Source organism: Melozone crissalis, unplaced genomic scaffold (assembly GCF_028551555.1).
Source record: "Melozone crissalis strain CALT ecotype California unplaced genomic scaffold, PUWL_Pcris_2 ptg000106l_1, whole genome shotgun sequence".
NCBI lineage: Eukaryota > Metazoa > Chordata > Aves > Passeriformes > Passerellidae > Melozone > Melozone crissalis.
The window spans coordinates 297629-315842 of record NW_026535883.1 but is presented as its reverse complement, the minus strand read 5'-3'; the positions used below and the strand labels follow the sequence as shown (position 1 = coordinate 315842).

Below are 18214 nucleotides of genomic sequence, written 5' to 3'. Positions count from 1 at the left end.
GAAATTTTCAGTTGGTCAGCGACTACAAAGCTGATTCTCTACTTCTGGCTGGGACCACATGACAGCCTCAAATACGTAAGAGCATTTTATCTGCCAACTTGCAGTGAAGACCACAGAGTTAATAGTTTGCAACCTCCTTTCCCCCAGAAGATCTTCAGAGTTGAGTAATAAAATTCCTCACATGATTTCAATGAGAGGGTTCACTTGTCAGGGGCTGTTTGGAGATAGTATCATATGTCAGGGAGGTGCTGCTCAGATCAAGTTTTCCAGCCTTGTGTTTTCAAGGCTTGACAGAAAATGAAAAAAAAAAAACAAACAAAAAAAAACTTCAGGCGATAAAGTTTGAAACTGGAGAAAAGAGAAATAATCTCTAGATGTTATTTTCAAAATGTCAAAGCTAGCCAATTAATGAGGGGAGGAAGAAAAACTGATTAAAGCCCTGACAAACCCTTGAGATCACAGACTGATTGCGAGTTCTGCTGCAGACTCCCTGTAGGAACCTGGGCAAGCTGATCCCTCTACACCTTTGTTTGCCACCTGCGAGACAGAAAATAGCATTTTCTTTTCATATCCTGTCATTCTTGCTTGTATTGTTCCCCAAATTAAAAGCATTTGTCAAAACACTTATCTTTAGCATTAACCCTGGGAATTGCATTCACAGCTTCCATCCAACCCGTTTGCATGACTGAGTGTTCAGATACAAACTCTTGGTACACTTTGCTACCCAGCCATCCTAATTTAACAGGAGCCAGAAGGGAGCTTTAGTCAATACAGGAATGCTAAAATACATTTATTACTAATCTTACAAATAAAACCAGCTTTAGGGTTACGAGTTACACTGACCCCCCTCCTCAAAAAAAAAAAAAATTCAAATTCTCCTCATTATGTCCTAAAAATCCTGCTGTAATCACAGTATTGGTCTCACTGCATTGATAACCCACAAGATCATATTATCAGCACAGGTATAATTAAAGCCCAATCCCACGAGGACATGTATGCAGAATCCAATCCCACTCTGTTAAAATCAGCATAACGTGAAATAAACTTCAGGGACTTTAGAATCAAAGCTGCATGAAGTTATCGACAGGAGGAACAAAGGCATCTGCTTTTCTGCAATAAGATCCTTAAGCTGACAGTATTTTGATTTCAAAATCTAAAACTTTGCAGATGAAAATGATTTGCTACGAATGCCAATACTGTAGCCTGTCATTCTGTAATGTCCTTAAAAGCTCTGCACAGAAATCACTGTGAAGTACAGGTTGCTTTCTTTAGATTAAAATGTGCTGTTGTTTCCTGAAAATTCACTTGTTTTCTACCATATACAACCAAACACCTTCCCAGATCCCTTGGTATAAGGAACAGTACAGCTTCCTCCTTTCTCATGGTTCAGTTTCATTGAAACTCCCAATTCTCCACCCAAAGACCCAAATTTCACCCCTGCCCCACTGACACACAACACAAAAAGAGCAGTCCCAAAAGTTAACAACAGAACAATTTTTGACAGTCATGCTTAATAAAAACGCATTTTATTAAAAAGTAGATTGGTATTAAAAATGAATGTCAGAGCCCCACTCTTTTCCCAAATCCAGACAGCAATGAAAAAACACACCAAACACTCCCATGAACCTATGGATTATCACTATAAAGTAAACACTTTATGATAATTTAGTTTTCAAAACACTGCACAGCTACCAACTTTTAATATCCCTTTGTAAGAGACCAGTAAGACCAACACAGAAACTGCCTTAAAAATAAGCTCCCTGCATCTGACAGCAGCTACAGATTTTATGGAATTATCAGAAACACAATGCTAGAGAGATGCACGTTGTCCAGAAAGGTCAATAAACCCACGGAGTTGTTTGACACTGCTCAGTGAAGCAGCTCTAGAGAAAACCAGGCCTCATTCACACAGGATTTTCTCCCAGATTTCCTTACCCCTCCTTAAAAATCCTGCCGTTTCACCTAGGGTAGCATTCCTGTAACCCAGCTGGCAGCCTGCATACCACAATGTCGTCTAGACCTGCTCGGAACAGTGGGATGACACAGGAGGAAAAATGCTGATGCCTGTTCTGGTGCTCGCACTGGTGCTAAGGGAACGAGGGGAGGAAGAACAGGCAGCACGGAGTGAAACACAAGTTCCTTGTTCCCAGCCTCCTGCCCAGGCTCCTCGGGTGATTCTGTCAACCAGACCGAAAAAGTTGTGGCCGTCGCAGGGCTAAAGAATAATCTTCACATAAGGGGAAAAGAACATTCCCAAATCCCAGTTTTCACATGCAGAAACAAACCCTGCCCTTCCCCACACATGCAGATAACAAATGCATCCCTGCACAGACAATATTTTCCATCCCTTTCTTCCTTCTCCCCTCTCTCCATCTCAGAGATGTTTTCTTAGCAATTTGGAAGAAAAATGGTAAAAAGGGAGATGTAAAACACAGAAATAAATTAAGTTTGTTCTCTGCTGTTGATGGCACGATGGGAGGAAAAAAAAATGTTAGGAGTGATAAATCCATATATACCTACTCCAAACTACACCCCGCTTCCCAAGGGACACGGTATAATGGTAAATAAGTATAGATGCAGTTCCTACTAATGAGGCAGGGTACAGCAAGGCCAAAGAAAATGCAATCATCTCGGGGAAAAAAACTGCACAGGACTCCTCCTCTCCCATCCATGGAGGAAATCAAATGCCAGCTGCACCATCCCAGGAAGGAAGCAGAGCCTGTACCTGATGAGCCCTGCAGAAATGAGCGAGTCATATCACGGGACCCGAGCAGGCACTTCAGGCTTTCGCCAGCCCACAAAGCGTCTGCAGAGCACAATTCCTCGCTCCGGTATTTTACATGGCATCACTCATGCAAATTGTAGGGCTATTTTTCCCCAGCGTTTTCTTTTTTTTTCCTTCCCTCCATCCCCACTAGTTTGAAGCAGGGAGCCGTAGGTAGCGTCTCCCAGATCCGCGTTCCCTGGCCATCACTTTAACGCTTTCCTCCCTACAAACTTTAAATCTCCCCAGTTTTTTGTTCACGAACGTTTTGTACTAAAAAGCCACCGAATCACGCTCCCAGTGTTACCTGAACAAACTGAGACAGACCCGACTCCACGAACATGCTTAAACCTTCATTTCCTCTTCCTTCTTCCTTCCCCACCCCCCAAAACAGCAATTTTTTTTTGTCCCTAACACGAAAGAACTGGGGAAAAAACAGCACGTCCAACCGAGCCTTTTCCAGACCTATCGCAAAGAACAAAATGCTTCCGAAGAAGTGCTCTGCAAACATACCAAGAGACACTCCACCAACTAGGGAAAAAAAAAAAGAAAGAAAGGAGAGAACCCATCAGACAAAACTGAGGTCGAGGAACTCGGCGGGGTCTGGCTCGGATGTGTATTCTGCACCTAAACACACTCGCATCTTGTTTTGTTTTAAGCCCGAAGCTGAGGCAAACACTCCGGAAGAATGTCCTGCCGCTTCCCCCGACCGCTCCTGCGGTCAAACCGTTCTGACCCAAAACCATCCCGGACACGGGACACGAAAGCATTCACCCACCTCTTCCCAAGAAGTACAAAACAAACAGACGTCTGACACCCCACCCAAGTTCTCCTCGCACATTTTGGGAATGACTTCCCTCCGGGTCCTCCTCCTCCCCCACCCGTCCCCACGTTAAACTCTCCGGCACACCGACACCCTTCGGGGCTTTCACGCCTGTGCCCTCCCCGAAAACCTCCCGAAGCCCCGGGAGGTGCCAGAGAGATGTGAGAGCCGGAGGGATTCGGGGCACCCCTGAGCCCCATTCCCCGACCTCCAGCGGCACAAAGCTCCCGAAAAGGAGCCCCCGGAGCCCTCGCACAGACCCAGTCAGGGTAAAGCTCCCCGGCAGAGCGAGGGGGCTCCGTACCCAGCTTCATCTCCGCAGGTCGGAGCCTCCCTCCTTCCCCCGCCGTGCCCGGGGGTCCCCGGGACGGGGAGCGCCGGGGGTCGCACCAGCCCACCCCAAAACTCCGCGGCGAGCAACACCCGAACACCCCAAACCGCAGTACCCACCCAGGCTGAGGGGGCTCCGCGACCGCCACTCCGTGCCCCACACCCGGGAGATGGAAGGAATCAGAATAAATACACAAATGGCAGGAACAGCGAACCCCAAAGGTGCCCTGCCCTCCCGCTGCAGCTTCCCGGGGACACCTTCCTCCTCTTCCTCCTCCTCCCCCGATCCGGGGCACCCGCGGAGCCCCCCAAAGCCGCGGCTCCAACTCTGCCGCCCGTGCTGAGGGGCTGCCCCTGCCCACCCTTGCCCGCCCCCGGCTGCCCCCCTCACGCACATTCCGCTCTCCGGCTCGGAGCGACTCTCGGCGGTGCCGGCGGTGGGGGGACCCCTTCCCGCTGCCCTCCCTCCCTCCAGCCCACCCACCCGCCCGCCCCCTCCCCTCGCCGCCGCCGCCGCTCCCCCCCCCGTATCCCCCCTCGACACTCACCTCTGGGTGCTGCCGGCGCCTCCGCCTCACCATGGACCGGCGGGACTGGGGGGGTCCCCCCGCCCACCCCCGCCCCAGATTGAGGGGAGATTAACGGGGGGCGCGGAGGGACGAGAACAATAGGGGGGAGGAAATCCCTCAGCCCCCCCACGCCCCCCGAGGACACAGCCCCCTCCCCGCCTGGCGCTCCTCCTGCCGCTCCCTCCTCCTCGCCCGCTCCCTCTCTTTTTTTTTTTGGGCTTTTTTTTTTTTGGCTCAATCACACCAGACCGACTGTCTTTGTCTGTCTGACAAGCGCCATGTTGATATCAACATCCGAACCCCCACCTGCTGCAGCTGTGAGACCCTGGGACTTGTAGTTCCCCCCTCCCCAGGGTGACGGGGAGACCCGCGGCGCCAGGACTACAACTCCCAGCGTGCCGCGGGCACGCGGCGCGCCAATGGGGCGGCGGGGCTGCACTCGGGGCGGACTACAGCTCCCGGCACGCATCGGGCGGCCATGACGTTATCTAGGGCGGAGGGGAGGGGGGACTACAACGCCCATGATGCCCCGGGGCGCGGCGGGGCGGGCAGGAAGGGGGTAGGATTGTCCCGGTAAATAGAACCGGGGGACGCGATGAAGCTGGTGAGTGCCCTGGGAGGGTGGCCATGAGGGTGGGGAGGGGGATCGGCCTTCCCTCGGTGGCAGGAGAGCTCCCGAGGTCCCCTCCGGGCTGCGCAGTCTCAGCCTCGCCGGGCGTGAGGGGAAACTGAGGCGCTGGAGGGGGGCCTGAGGGAAAAGAGGGGTCAGGAGATGCTGAGGGAGTTGGAGGGGGGGGGGGGCTCAGCGATAAGGGGGTGATTGAGGGATAAGGGGGTGATAGTGGGGCGGGGAGGGGCTGAGGGGTCGGCCCTGAGGTGTGGGGGAAGGCGGGGGTCGGCCCTGAATGGGCCGGGTAAGGGGAGAGGTGGTTACTCGTGTTTGAGGTGTTGGATGGGATCAAATCTTAGTAGGATTCTGGAGGAGGAAGAGGGGAAAATGTTTCTCAGCCTTCCTAGCCCTTAACATGAGTCTGGCGTGGAACTGTCCCCCTGCACGTGTGGCTTCTGCTGGACTGCAAGGAACGTGAATAAATGCCCGTGGTTTGTGATAAAGACGTTTCCTATCTGTAGTGTGATAATACAGGGAGATGATAACAACAACAACAACAAAAAATCAGCCTGGAACAGCTTTGCCAAGGGTGCACCTTGCTTCTGATAGGGGTTTTGGTTCTGATATTACAGTCTTCTGTCAGAAAGTACATGACCCATGATATTGGTCTCGTCTCTTGAACTGTTTCACTTTCCTGGAGACCTTGGATTCAGGAGCTGCTTTGTTTTCCAGGAAAAATTTCAGTTTCCCATAATGTGCTGCAGTTCTTGGTCTGGAGGTGAAAACCCAAGCAGTTTTCAACACACCTGAGCATAATATTTGATTTATTTAATCTGAAGTGACACCATTATTCAATTTAAGATTGTCCCTTGGTTTTGAGACTGAGCAGTGTGTTATAACAAAGCTTCATAGAAACAAATGTGCAGTTTTAACACTTAGAAAACTACTCTCTATGGAAGTGTGTACAATTAAGAGGCAGGTGGTCAAGGAGCTTGATCCTGCTTAATCTTACCTTTGTGATAAGGATCTGTGCAGGGATGAATATTTCCAGTGGGACAAACACTGCTAAGTCAAATACTTCTGGGTGTGATTGAAGAGGCTGATAGAATTCAGTGGGGAAAAGCAAACTGGAAAATCTTTATTTGAAGACCCCAGTGGAAATGCAGAGCTCTTTTAATGTTTAGAGTTAGGGACAGAGAGAAGGGAAATAGAAACTGTCTGGAGTCTGTAGTGGAGCATGTTCAGATCTGTTTTTAAATTCAGGTACTGAGAATTATGAGATTCTTCACCTTATATTTCTCTGGAGATGTGTCTGGATTTGGGGTTGTAAGGAGAGGGGTCAGATGCTTTTTATCCTCTTTTCTCACAGATTTGGGTTGAATTTGGAAGAACAGGGTTGAGGTGAGGGACTAATGGAATATTCCCTGTCCATGGCAGAGGGGTTGGGATAAGATGAGCTTCAAGGTCCCTTCCAACCCAAACCACTCTGAAATTCTGACTCCAGGTCTGCTTCAGAATCCAGTGAAAACCTCAGACTGCCACAAACTCCAATGTGCTTTCACTCAGGCAAGCCTCAGTGCTCATTTCCCCCCAGATTTTAAGCTGGCATGTGATACTAATACTGGAGGAATGCACTGCAGGATTTGTTGGCTTCCCTTGGAATTCCAAGCTCTGCCTTTAACCTGCACAACTCTGAATGGTTTGGAGGTGCAAGTTTGAGCCACCATCTCCCTGCCCTCCATGGAATGGGGTGTCTGTGGGGAACCTGCCTCTCCCAGGCCCTGAGCATCTGGAATGAACCCCTCAACTTGTGCCCCACTGCCAAATACAATTTGCAGTCCTGCCAGGAGAGCTGTGAGCTGAGCACATTTATGCCTTTTGTGTGTTTTGTGTAATTTTTTACATGATTTTTGGAGTTAGGAGATGAGGCACCTTTGTGTGTTGGCTGCGCCAGCCTTTAGCCATAAGGGAATCAAGCAAATCTTGGAATAAAAAACTTCATTTTAGTCCAGCCAGGAACATGAGTGAAAGCTCTGGATGTGTTTTAAACAGTAACAAGAATAAACTGTGTGGAAATGATCACATTTATAAAGTGTAGAGACACACATAGTGCAAACACTCCTATTCCTGGATTCCTAATCCAAAATTCTAACAGAGGTGCAGGCCCAGCAATGTCACCTGTGCCAACAGCTGGATAGAAAATACAAATTGCCTTTTTTATTTTTCTGTCACTTTGTTTGAATTTGGTAGAAAGAATCCATTGACTCCCAGGAATCCATTTACCTCAATATGACAGCCACGGGGAGAGATGATTTTAGCTGCTTTTAAAGAAGGAAAAAAGGAAGATTTTCCAGTTAGGTCATAGATGTCAGGGTTGTGATACCACTCATGATTACAAAAAAAGGCAAGAAAATATTTTACTGATAAAAGTGGTGATATTTCATTGCCTTTTTTAATTACCAATAGTTTAAAAGCCACAAAAATAGAACTTATTTTTCCCTTCATTTCTTTCTATTTACTTCAATTTATAGCTTCATTTGTCAAAGTTCTGGTCTGGTGAGAACTTAATTTCACGTGAGAGTGTTACATTTGTGAATAAACCAAGTGAATTCCTCACTCCTTCACCTCACTCCCTGGCTTTACATATTATTTTAAACTTTACTAAAAGAAAGACAAAATGTGCTGTAACCCCTTAATAATTAAGGCTTTGTGAATTTAAAACAAAACTCTCTGTGATATTTTAAATTTAATATTTGAGGCTTAGTCGGTTTTACTATTTAAATACAGTTTAAAGCAGGTTTTTGAGGAATGCATGTAAATAGATTTCTTGAGGGCTGTTAATCCAGACAGTTGCAGTCCTGTGTTAACATTATTGTGAGCAGAGGTAGAAAATGAAATTATTCATCTCCCTTTTTTCCTACTTGGTAGAGGGAAGTATAGAACACAAGCTTAAGGGATAAATGACTTAGAAAAAGACCGAGTCTGTTTTTAGTGCAGTGCACGGCCAAACAGGTTAGATTTTTCATCTCCATTGACAAAAACTGGAGTTTAAAAGCTCCAGTTTGAGCAGCTGAGCGTGGCTGCGCTGCCAGATCCCACACTGGGGAGAGTGGAGATGCAAAATTCCCTGCTCGGAGCAGAGGGACCTTCCCGCAGAGGCGGCCGCGCTCTGCTCAGACCTTTGTCTCTAATCCCGCGTTTAAACCCGACCTTTGTGTTGTGCTGTCCCTCGAAGCTCCGCGCCTGGTGAAATGTTTGTCACCGCGGACAGGAGGTGGCTGCATCTCAGTGATGCTCAAGTGCCCCCTGCATCACCTGCTCGCCGCCTCATTAAGCCTGCAAAGCCTTTGGGATTTGGATACACAAACGCTTCCATTCAGGTGGGGCTGCGCAGTCCCTCCTGCTTCCTGTTTGTGTTTAGCGAGACAAAAAGCAGGTGAGAACTTGCCCCACAGCTGCTGCCCCTGTGCAGGGGGTGTTGGGGCAGGTTTCTTACCGACATAAAAACTTGTGTTCCTGCAGGGCTTCTCTGCCTCCCTGTCCACCTCGAGTCGTTTTCAAATTTTCTAGTTTGGCCAGGAGGGCTGAGTTTGGAAGAAGCAGATTTCCTGGCTTTTTGGGGAAAATAGGTGATTGCAAGAAAAAAAGAATATTCTGCATGTGTCCTAAACCAGAGAGAAAAGCTTTGCCATCCACTCAACCCTTGGGATCAGAAAAACTGTCTGAAGAAAATCTGCTCCTTAATACCCTGACTTGGGGAAATCTCAGTGAACACACACAGCTGTGGGACACAGATTGATGGGAAATCATGTTTTAGTTTGTTGTGTAAGGAACTGTGTTTAAAAACAAGGGGGGAAAGACAATTTGTGAACTCCGTTCACAGAATCACTGAGGTTGGAAAAGGCCTCCACGATCGAGTCCAACCTGTGACTGACCCCACCTTGTCACTGAGTGCCACCTCCAGTCATTGCTTGGACACCTCCAGGGATGGGGACTCCAAACCTGCCTGGGCAGCCCCTCCCACTGCCTGTCCCCCCTTTCCATGAAGAAATTCCTCCTGGTGTCCAACCTGAACCTGCCCTGGCACAATTTGAGGCCATTCCCTCTCCTCCTGTCCCTGTTCCCTGGGAGCAGAGCCTGACCCCCCTGGCTGTCCCCTTCTGCCAGGGAGCTGTGCAGAGCCACAAGGTCCCCCCGAGCCTCCTTTTCGCCAGGCTGAGCCCCTTTCCCAGCTCCCTCAGCCCCTCCTGGTGCTCCAGCCCCTTCCCCAGCTCTGTTCCCTGATCACCCTCCAGCCCCTCAATGTCCTTGCAGTGAGGGGCCCAGAGCTGACGCAGCATTCAAGGTGTGGCTTCAGCAGTGCCCAGCACACAGGGAAGGGTCATGTTCTGAAAGGTCCTGAGTAACTCCTCCTCATTCTTCTTCCAGTACTGCCTGTCAGGACATCCCACCTTGCCATGCAACGTGCTCAAGTTCAAATCCACCACCATCATGCTGGACTGTGGGCTGGATATGACGTCCACCCTCAATTTCCTCCCCCTGCCTCTGGTCCAGAGGTGAGTTCTGTGGCCTGTCAGCACTTAGTCTGCATCTTCTTGGGTTGCAGTTGGAGTGCTGTGCCTGAAATGGTGTATTGGAAGGAGGGAGGGGATGGGTACAAGTGAACAGCATCATCTGATATCATAAATAGACTTTGTTCACTTAAAAATTCTCTTTATCAAAATAACGTCCTTTGGCTCAGTAGACGGAAGACATTTTATGGATTTATTGATTGGTTTTTCTGGATAATTTATTCTAAGCTTCAGTAAAGTATTGCTGCAACTGCTCAGCACAAGTGAGGTCACATATCTGTCATCTTTCTGGCTTCTTCATGCAAGATGAGATAAATGGGGAACTGAGATGGAGCCCAGCAAGTCCTGTTTAACCACCACCTTCTCAGGCTGTTCCTCAGAGCACAGACTAATGCAAAGAAAAATAGCACTTAGCAGCCCTTGTTAGTTGCCTGCATGGCATAATTGTTCCCTTTTAAAAGTTAAATAAATAAAAGGGCTGTGCAGCTGGGCATGGGATTGGAACAGCAGAGAAACAAAAAGAAGAGTTAGAACAGAATCCTGAGATCTCCTTTCTGTGCCCTGCTGCAAAGTTGTGTTTCCCCAGGTTTTTAGACTAATTTGGGTAGTAAGTTAGGTTGGCATGTTTTGTGTAAATGGAATAAATGACAAAAATTAGCAGTTGGAAAGGTGGGAATGAGTCACTCTCAGTGATGGGGAGGAGTAGGAGTTTTCTCAAAAGCCATTTAGTAACTTTGATCCACAAGGAAATAAGTGAGGAACATTCTGGGTTCAGGGAAGGCTTGATTAAGAGGGGGGAAAATACAATTGGAAAAGGGAGTTTCCTAAGTGACCTAGTGAGGTTCAAGCACTTTGTCCAGCACTTCCTATGATTTGTTATTTTTTGGAAAGTAGAGGAAAGGAATAGACAATGCGGGCATTGTTCTGCAAGAACCTGGAGTTCAGGATCTGCTGTAGAGAGGCAACAGATGCCCTCAGAGGGATCAGTGTGAAAGCCAATTTTTGTCCCATTCCGTGGTGTAGCTGCTGACTGCACCAACTGGTGCAGTAATAAATTTTGAAAATTTAGGAAATCCAAGTACAAACAGAATTGCCTTGCATTTGCTTTCTCCCACCCCTCAAAAAAAAAAAAAAGGAAATTGAGAGAGGAAGAAGTAGCAAAATGAGGTGATTGAACAAAGGCTTAAGAGGTTCTTTAGAGCAGCAGGAATCAGCTTTCCCCTGGGATGTGGCAGCTTTGTGTGCTGATAGCAGACCCTGGGAATGAACAGCCAAATTGCAGGTCACAACCTGGAATTCCCCAAGCCCCTCCAGAATGTCGGCACTAGAATGACTCAAACTCAATAAGAGAGGATGTCAGATTTGACCCCTGATGGCCCAGTGGAACCAGAGCAAACATTTGGATTTAAATCCAATCAATCTTGTCGGTGAGGTGACTGAACACCCCTCAGAGCAAGGATTGGCCTGAGCACATGGACTTGGGCAGGTAATTGATCTCCTCTGCAAACCAGGTGTCCTGCAGAGAGTTGTGGAAATAAGTCAGAAATGTGAGGAGGAATGTGGCTGCCACTGCAAGGTCCTTATCTCTGTAGTACTCATAGTTGTACCATTTGAGATTAGGAGTCCATTACCATGATGTCCAAACACCTCTGAAATTCAAATGTGTGTTGTCAACATAACATGGGGGGACAGAGAGCTGACATTGTCATCAGATGCAGGTAAGGTGACAGGAAGGACTGTGGGATTTGAACACAGATCTGGTGTCCTGTCCAGCTGCATCCTCTCAGAACCAGATGTGCTGATTGGAGATGGACATGAGTGAGACTTTAACCTGAGAGCAGCCATGCTTCTGTCTGCTGTCTTTAGCCAGAGATTCCAGCAGGATCCATGAACCCCTTGGATTCTGCAAATCTCACTGTGTGATCTGCAAAGCTGCCCAAATGTGTGATATTACAGAGGATCTTTGCTACACAGCTCACTCCTGTGTCCTACCTGGCATGGGACCCTCCTTGAGCAAATATTTTGAGAGCCTGTGCTCTAATCTGTAAGAGAGGAAAGTGCTGCAGTGTTTGTGGCATTAAAGGCACTGGGCATTTTTCAGAGTTCTTTGCTCCTCAAAGCAATGCCAGTGCAAAGGCATTGAATTCCCCCTTGCCCTGGAAATGGCATTCCCTGTTCTCACCAGCCCATGGGGCACATGCTGCGCACCTGCAGCTGCCCAGCTCTTTGTGCTCCTGTACTTTAAAGGAGGTTTGTCAACTGGAGTTTTCTCCCCTGCACCAAAGTCAAATGCAAAACGGCAAAATGAACATGTGGGAAGCTCTTAACCTTCCCTGTCTAGCCATGACACACTTGCTCACATTATTTATGGGACAGTTCCAGCTAGTTTGGATTAATCAATCACTCTATTACAATGTCACAACGATGTCAGGAGGAGCTGTGTTGCTTCTTGGCTCCAAGGTAAAGAGTCCTTTCTGTCCTGTGTTGCTTGTTCTGCTTTCAGCACACACAAGGCACACCGTCTCATTTTGCCTCCCCTGACTCTTCACTCCTCAGTGGATGCCAGTTTAGTACAAGTTTAGTGCTCTTTCATCATGAATAAAGCAAAACTTTTGCTAGTTTAAATTATGGGGGATAGGACAAAAAAGTAAAGTTTATTCTGCTCTGCCTCGTGCTGCTGAAACCACAGATGGACCCAGGGATTTGCAAGGCACAAGGCCCTGACCTGACCCTGTGCTGGTGTTGGGACATTGGACTGCAGCCCTCCAGGTGGCCCTTCCACAGAGTTGTTGCATATCAGAGTGGTTTCTTCTTGCTTTTTCCATAACTCTTTTAGACTCACTGCACCAATTCTACTCAGCCCCCTCAGTCTCCAAATCACTGCTCCTGAATTGTGCATTTGAACAATCCACTGGGCAGCACATTTAGTCACTTCATCTTTTCTGCCATCAGACTTCTTCAGTCTTGCTCTTTATCCTCAGAAGGGAATTGCCCTTCTGGCACAGCTCCTCCATGACAGATCCTTCTGCTCTCACCTCTTACCTTCTGTCTTCACTCCTTCACTCATGGATTTCCCCTTTTCCCTTCCTTGTGACTTACTGGGGTGTCAGAATTTGGTCTTTTATACTGCTGTTAGTCTGAACACAGCATTCCTCTGAGCCCTTGAATCAATTCCTATTTTCAAGATGTTGAATTTGAAAGTGCTTTTAGGATATAAACATGCCTGTCTGTAGAGCTTAGTGCACAGCACTTGCAAAGTGCATTGCAGCCAGGTTCTGTGTCCAAATCTGAAGTTGCTGCAGGGTTTGGTTTCAGGTGGGTTCAGTTCTCTTGTTTACTCAATAGTTGTTTTTATTTGTGTAAATGAACTTCGGTCTGGGCAGAGAGTGTGTTTAGAGCTAAGTTGTAGGCTCATAAAAAAATCAGATGTCACTGTGAAATAGAAATAAGTCTCTCAGTTATGGTAGCAAGAAATGCTGCAGCCATTACTGCTGTAAACTCAGAATTACAATGTCTACCTTTAAATTCCTTTGTTAGCATTTGAAACAATGAAAAAAGGGGCTCAGCAAAGCCTCCTTGCCCCTCTGCCCTGTACAGCTGTTGGTGTGGGTCTTCAGGGTGACACCCAGGCACAAAACCATGGTTTATGTGGATGTAAAATCCCAACCTGTGTCTATAAATGACTCAATCCAGAGCATCAGTCTTTCCCTGCCACTGCTGATGGGAATATTTGTCTGCTGTCCTCTGTCCCACAACAGTTTTATGGTGCTTTTGTGTTGTTTCGAGCACAGAGTTTGTTGCTGCCCTAACTTGTGTTTATTCATCCACTTTCACCACAGGGAACTCAGCAGCACTGAACCTTTTAAAAATCCTCACCAAAAGTTACTAAAAACTCCCTGTGTGCCTTGTCCTCTGATTTATTTTTACTTATAAGTGTCATAATCATGATTTGTAAAAGTCATTTTGGTGAACACTTAACCACAGTGAAACTGTCTGTCTGTTTTATTGGGCCTGTTACTTCCCTGAGACAGGAATGGTGTTCTCTGCCTGTATGACACCAAGCAGAAGGTCTGTGCTTAGCCACTGATAATAATTCAGTTCATATTGAAATAATTTTTCTTTCTTTCTTTCCACAGCCCCAGGCTGTCCAAACTTCCTGGCTGGGTTTTGAAAGATGGAAGCATGTTTCTGGACAAGGTACTGGAGTGATGCTTGGGATTTTCTTGCCATGCAAAAAGCCACCTGACAGGTTGAGAGCTGGTGCTGCAGGAGCTGACTCATCCCAAAGGGTTCTCTGTGTACCTCCAGCAGCCAGGATGTCCTTGCAGAGCAGAAAACGTTTTGAAACAAAATGCTAATGGCAACTCTCAGGCTTCAGAGGTAGCCTAGATTATAAAAAAATCTGCTTAAAATGCAGAAGTCGTCAGTGTGAATATTTTTGTATTTCATGAAGCGCCATAAATAATAGTGCTTCGCCTTCTTAGAGTGCCTTTTATTCCACAGCCTCACTTTTCTGACACTGAGGCTTCAGAGCATGCCTATAAATGAGGTTGGTTTCATACTTTTTTCAGGCAGAACTATGGGAAAGGCAATGGTTTGCCTATGGGAGGTCTCTCAGAGAGGAAAAGCATGGCTTTGGCCTCTGAAATCAACATGTGTTCTGCTGCTGGACATAGCAGGGAGGATATTATCTCCAGCCTCCTGATTCTAAGACATAGAACTTCCTCAGCAACATGAGAGACACAGAATTGCTCTTTTTTTCCCCCCCTCTTTTCATTGCATCAGTTTTGGAGGCAGAATTTATCTGAGGCTTCAACCAAAACTTGGCACTGCAGCGGGCAGCTTGATCTGCCATAAGGGAACAATGAGCACAAAAAATATGTCAGATGTTAGTAAAATAGGCAGATACATTTCAAATGTGGGCAGCAATAGGTACCAGTGGAGAAAATGCTTAATAGACTGTTCTCTGACTATGGGAACATTAAAGCAAACAGTGATAATAGTTGCTTTTGTAGGGGACTTTGAGGTGGACAAAATGGATTGATCTGATTTTTCCAGACAAGGGAGCTGAAGATCATAGATTAAAGACCCGATTTTTCTTCTCATTGGAGACAAAAGAAACTGTGCAGGCAGCATTTCTGTTGGTAAAATAGTAACAGCTCTATTCAGAGCACTTGCTAACTGGCTGTTGCAGGGCTGCAGAGGCTCAGGGGCAGAAATGGAGTTGCTCAGTTTGAATTCCCTGGAATTTGTGTCTCCTGAACCTCAGCTTTGGTGTCAGAGCTCTGGGCTCCAAAGGATGGACAGATTGTCACTGTAGTTTTCTTTGGAATATATTTAAATTTCTGGGATGCTGCTGCTGCTGCAGTGTGTGCTCAGGAAAAACCTCCAAACTCAGACAATGGCCATGGAAATCATGTTAAAAATTCAAAGGCAGCTCTCTTAACTTCACCTTGACCACTGTAAGTGCCTGGAATGGTAAATTCTTTGACCCATGCTGGAAAAAGCCAAGGGAAGAAGTCAAAGGGGGGTGTTTTATCATGTGGGGTGGACATTCCTGTTACAGCACTCAGTTTTAAAACTTCAGTCCTGCAGAGGCATTGAAATGTGCTGTGATCTACTTTTAATCATTCTGAACTCCCTTGAGATGAGGTTAGGAGACTTCTGCCACTAGATGTAATTGCTCATTCGTTACTAGTTGGCAGGTGCACTGTAATTATTAAGAATTGGATTCAATCTTTAATTCTGTCACTCTGAAGCTGGCTGAGCCCACTTGCTGTGGGACAGGAGAGAAGGCAGGGTGGGTGGTAGGGAGCCTGTGAGTTGTGCTATGATAGAGTTGAGAATGTTTTTGTTCCACCCTGAAGAATGTGACTTCTCACATGACAAAAGTTTTTGGTGTCAGCCTTAAAAAAGAGGAAGAAAATAGGGGCTAGAGTTTAACAAAATGTGCCATGTGGAAATTAGATCTCCAAAAGTTGTGCCATCAAATACTCTGAGATAGGTTTTATAAATTGTATTTAGGTTCTAGTAAGACGGAAGAGGTTGGATGTTATTTGGAACCAATTCCAAACTTCCCTTCCTGGTCATTACCAGGCCTTTTTCTTTACCTCCCAGAGTGCTCTCTCTGTCCTTCCCAAGGGGGATTTGATGCCTTCAGGTACCAAGCAGCCTCATCTGCCATGAAAGCAATTTCAGCAGATCTGCCTGCACCAAATCATGTCTAGAAGGGGGATAAATGTCCTGTAGTAATGGGCTGGAAATTACCTGTGATAAAGAAAGTATCTGGAAAATCCAAACTGTGCTGCCTTGGATAACACTGTGTTGCATTTTTGTGTCTCCTCTGTTGGTGTGATTTTTTACAGGAGCTGAAGGAGTGCTCTGGCCACGTCTTTGTAGACTCTGTGCCTGAGTTCTGCTTGCCAGAGGTGAGTTTGGTCAAAGCCCTACTGAAAAATCTGACTCCATTCAATCACATGGGAGAAACCTGTGAAATTATTATTACCAGGTTCCTGCTAATTTATTAATTCTCAGTAAATAGCACTGCTAAAACTCTGTGTTGTTAAGGTGCTTTCAAGTTCTATGACACTGGAGAAAGGATGGAAACAACCCTTTTGGAGACATGGAAGGTCTCCTTAAACAAATAATCTTACACAAGAAGAAGACTGAACAAATAATCTGACACAAGAAGAAGACTGAACTGTCCCTTTTTGTGGCTTTTCAAAGATAACCAGACTGAGCTGGGCTGACTGACAGGATCCATGTGCTGATCTAGATGAGAGCAGGGCATGAAGGTGAGGAAAGCTGCTTGTCTCTAACCACAGATGCAGGACATCCCTGGGGAGCCAGCTGTGGTTAGGCCAGGTTGGATTCTGCTGGGCTGCTCTTCTGCCAGCAGCACTTTCAGGTTAAAAACTTTTACAGCCTCTTTGAGGGCCTTCATATCCATGGACATGGCTGCAAGTGGCTGCTCAAGCTGGTTTTTACTGGAATTTCTGGATTAAGAAAAAGCAAGCAAGACCATTGAAGATGTTTGGATTACCTGGAATCGCCCAGTGCATATGGGGAGTGCTGTAGGAGAAATAAAGACATAAAAAGCTGAGCAGAGAGAGGTGGGGATAAATAATGGAGAGTAGCATGGGAATACTGTCCCTTTCCTCAGTGTGTTCAGAGGGCAGAATTTTTTTTTCCTTTCTGCCTGACCTTGCAGAAAACACAAAACACCAAAAAAAAACCTTCAGGAAGCACAAAACACTCCTGGAAGGTTGCTGTCAGCCTGCTGAGGTTCTGGCAATATTGTTCCCATGTGTGGATCCCATGGCACTCACCTCTGGCATCACTCTTGTCATGTTGATTCTTCCCAACAAGTTGGCAGCTCTGGAACTGGCTTTGGCAAGTGGTTCCAACAGATTACAACCATTCCAACCCAGCTGGAATTGTCATAATCCAATCACACCAAAAAAGACCAGCCCAAAACACTAATAACTCTGGGGTTTTGTGAATTCTGGGTTCTTCTTGTTTTGGTTACTGTTCTGTGAAACTGAGGGATGTGGGAAGCATCTGTGTGTGTAGAAAGTGCCATTATGGCCCAGATGTGGGAAGGACAGGGTTTATGTGCTGGATTCTCTTTGGAATTATTATCTGCTGGGGTTTAGGGTGCTTCAGCCAGACTTTTTGGGCTGGAAAATACCCACATGTGTAGCTGTGAATATGACAGACAGGGAGTCACTGCTTCATCTTATTCCTGTTACCACTGCATGAAGCTGCTTCCCAGCAGCCCATCCTACAAACCAGAACATGACAACCAACTGCACATCACCATTGCAGGAACTTTAAAATTGGCCTCTCAGATGTTTCCCAAAATTCCCATCAGATGCCACATCTCCTCCATGAACACTAGGAAGAGATCTGCTGTGACACCCAGCTCACACCTTGAGCTCACCTGTCTGCAGGAGGTTCAGGAGTCATGGCCAGCTGCAAACAGAGTGGAAATGTTGCTGCTGTTTGGCAACACAGGATAAGAGGGAGCTTGTGTGAAAGAGGCTTTTACTTTATCTCCTTCCATGCCACTTCTTTTGAAGAAACCTGTCTGCAGCAGCAGTTTGCCAGAGAATCTCTGTGTCCCTTCCAGAGCACCATTACCGAAGCAAGCCAAGATTTGGGTCTAATCCAGCAGCCACAAGGTGAGATGAGGCAGTCTCAGCAGCTGAGTACTCTCACACGTGTCAGAGTGCAGGGTGCAGCCCTCTCTTTGCTTGGCACCTTTCTGCTCTCTCACTTCACATGCAAGAAACATTTTTAAGCCTCTTCAGCTCAAAGGCACTTTAGTGAAATCACTGCAAGCCCCAGGGAAGATTTCACTTTGTTTTGGTTTTGACACCCTTTTCATGCTGTCAGTAAATGCTTCTAGGGTGCTGAGATGGGGCATGCTTGAGGTTGGAAAGTGCTGCTGTGGATCCTCCTGATGGCTCTGCTGGGCTGGGATTCAGCTCAGGGCTGGAGCCCCTCTGCTCTGGAGCCAGGCTGAGAGCTGGGGATGTTTCCCTG

General features: G+C 46.9%; 2 protein-coding genes across 9 annotated transcripts in view; one reads left to right on the top strand and one right to left on the bottom strand.

The window, feature by feature from the left end:
• The window catches only part of HMBOX1 (homeobox containing 1), a 107179-nt gene extending 102620 nt beyond the window's left edge, over positions 1-4559 (bottom strand). For 6 of the 7 annotated variants that reach the window (XM_054291811.1, XM_054291816.1, XM_054291813.1 and 3 more), the window contains exon 1: positions 4466-4559. The gene's annotated coding sequence lies outside the window, so the exon portion shown is untranslated. Of the gene's footprint in view, positions 1-3542; positions 3571-4465 lie in introns of those variants that run through there. The other variant, XM_054291812.1, reaches the window with a different exon arrangement.
• Positions 4560-5013: 454 nt separating this feature from the next.
• INTS9 (integrator complex subunit 9) overlaps positions 5014-18214 on the top strand; it is a 61174-nt gene continuing 47973 nt past the window's right edge. The window contains exons 1-4 of one of the 2 annotated variants that reach the window (XM_054291809.1): positions 5014-5090; positions 9525-9652; positions 13804-13864; positions 16033-16095. In XM_054291809.1, the coding sequence (XP_054147784.1) occupies positions 5082-5090; positions 9525-9652; positions 13804-13864; positions 16033-16095 (261 nt within the window). In that variant the 5' untranslated portion in view covers positions 5014-5081. Of the gene's footprint in view, positions 5091-8448; positions 8533-9524; positions 9653-13803; positions 13865-16032; positions 16096-18214 lie in introns of those variants that run through there. The other variant, XM_054291810.1, reaches the window with a different exon arrangement.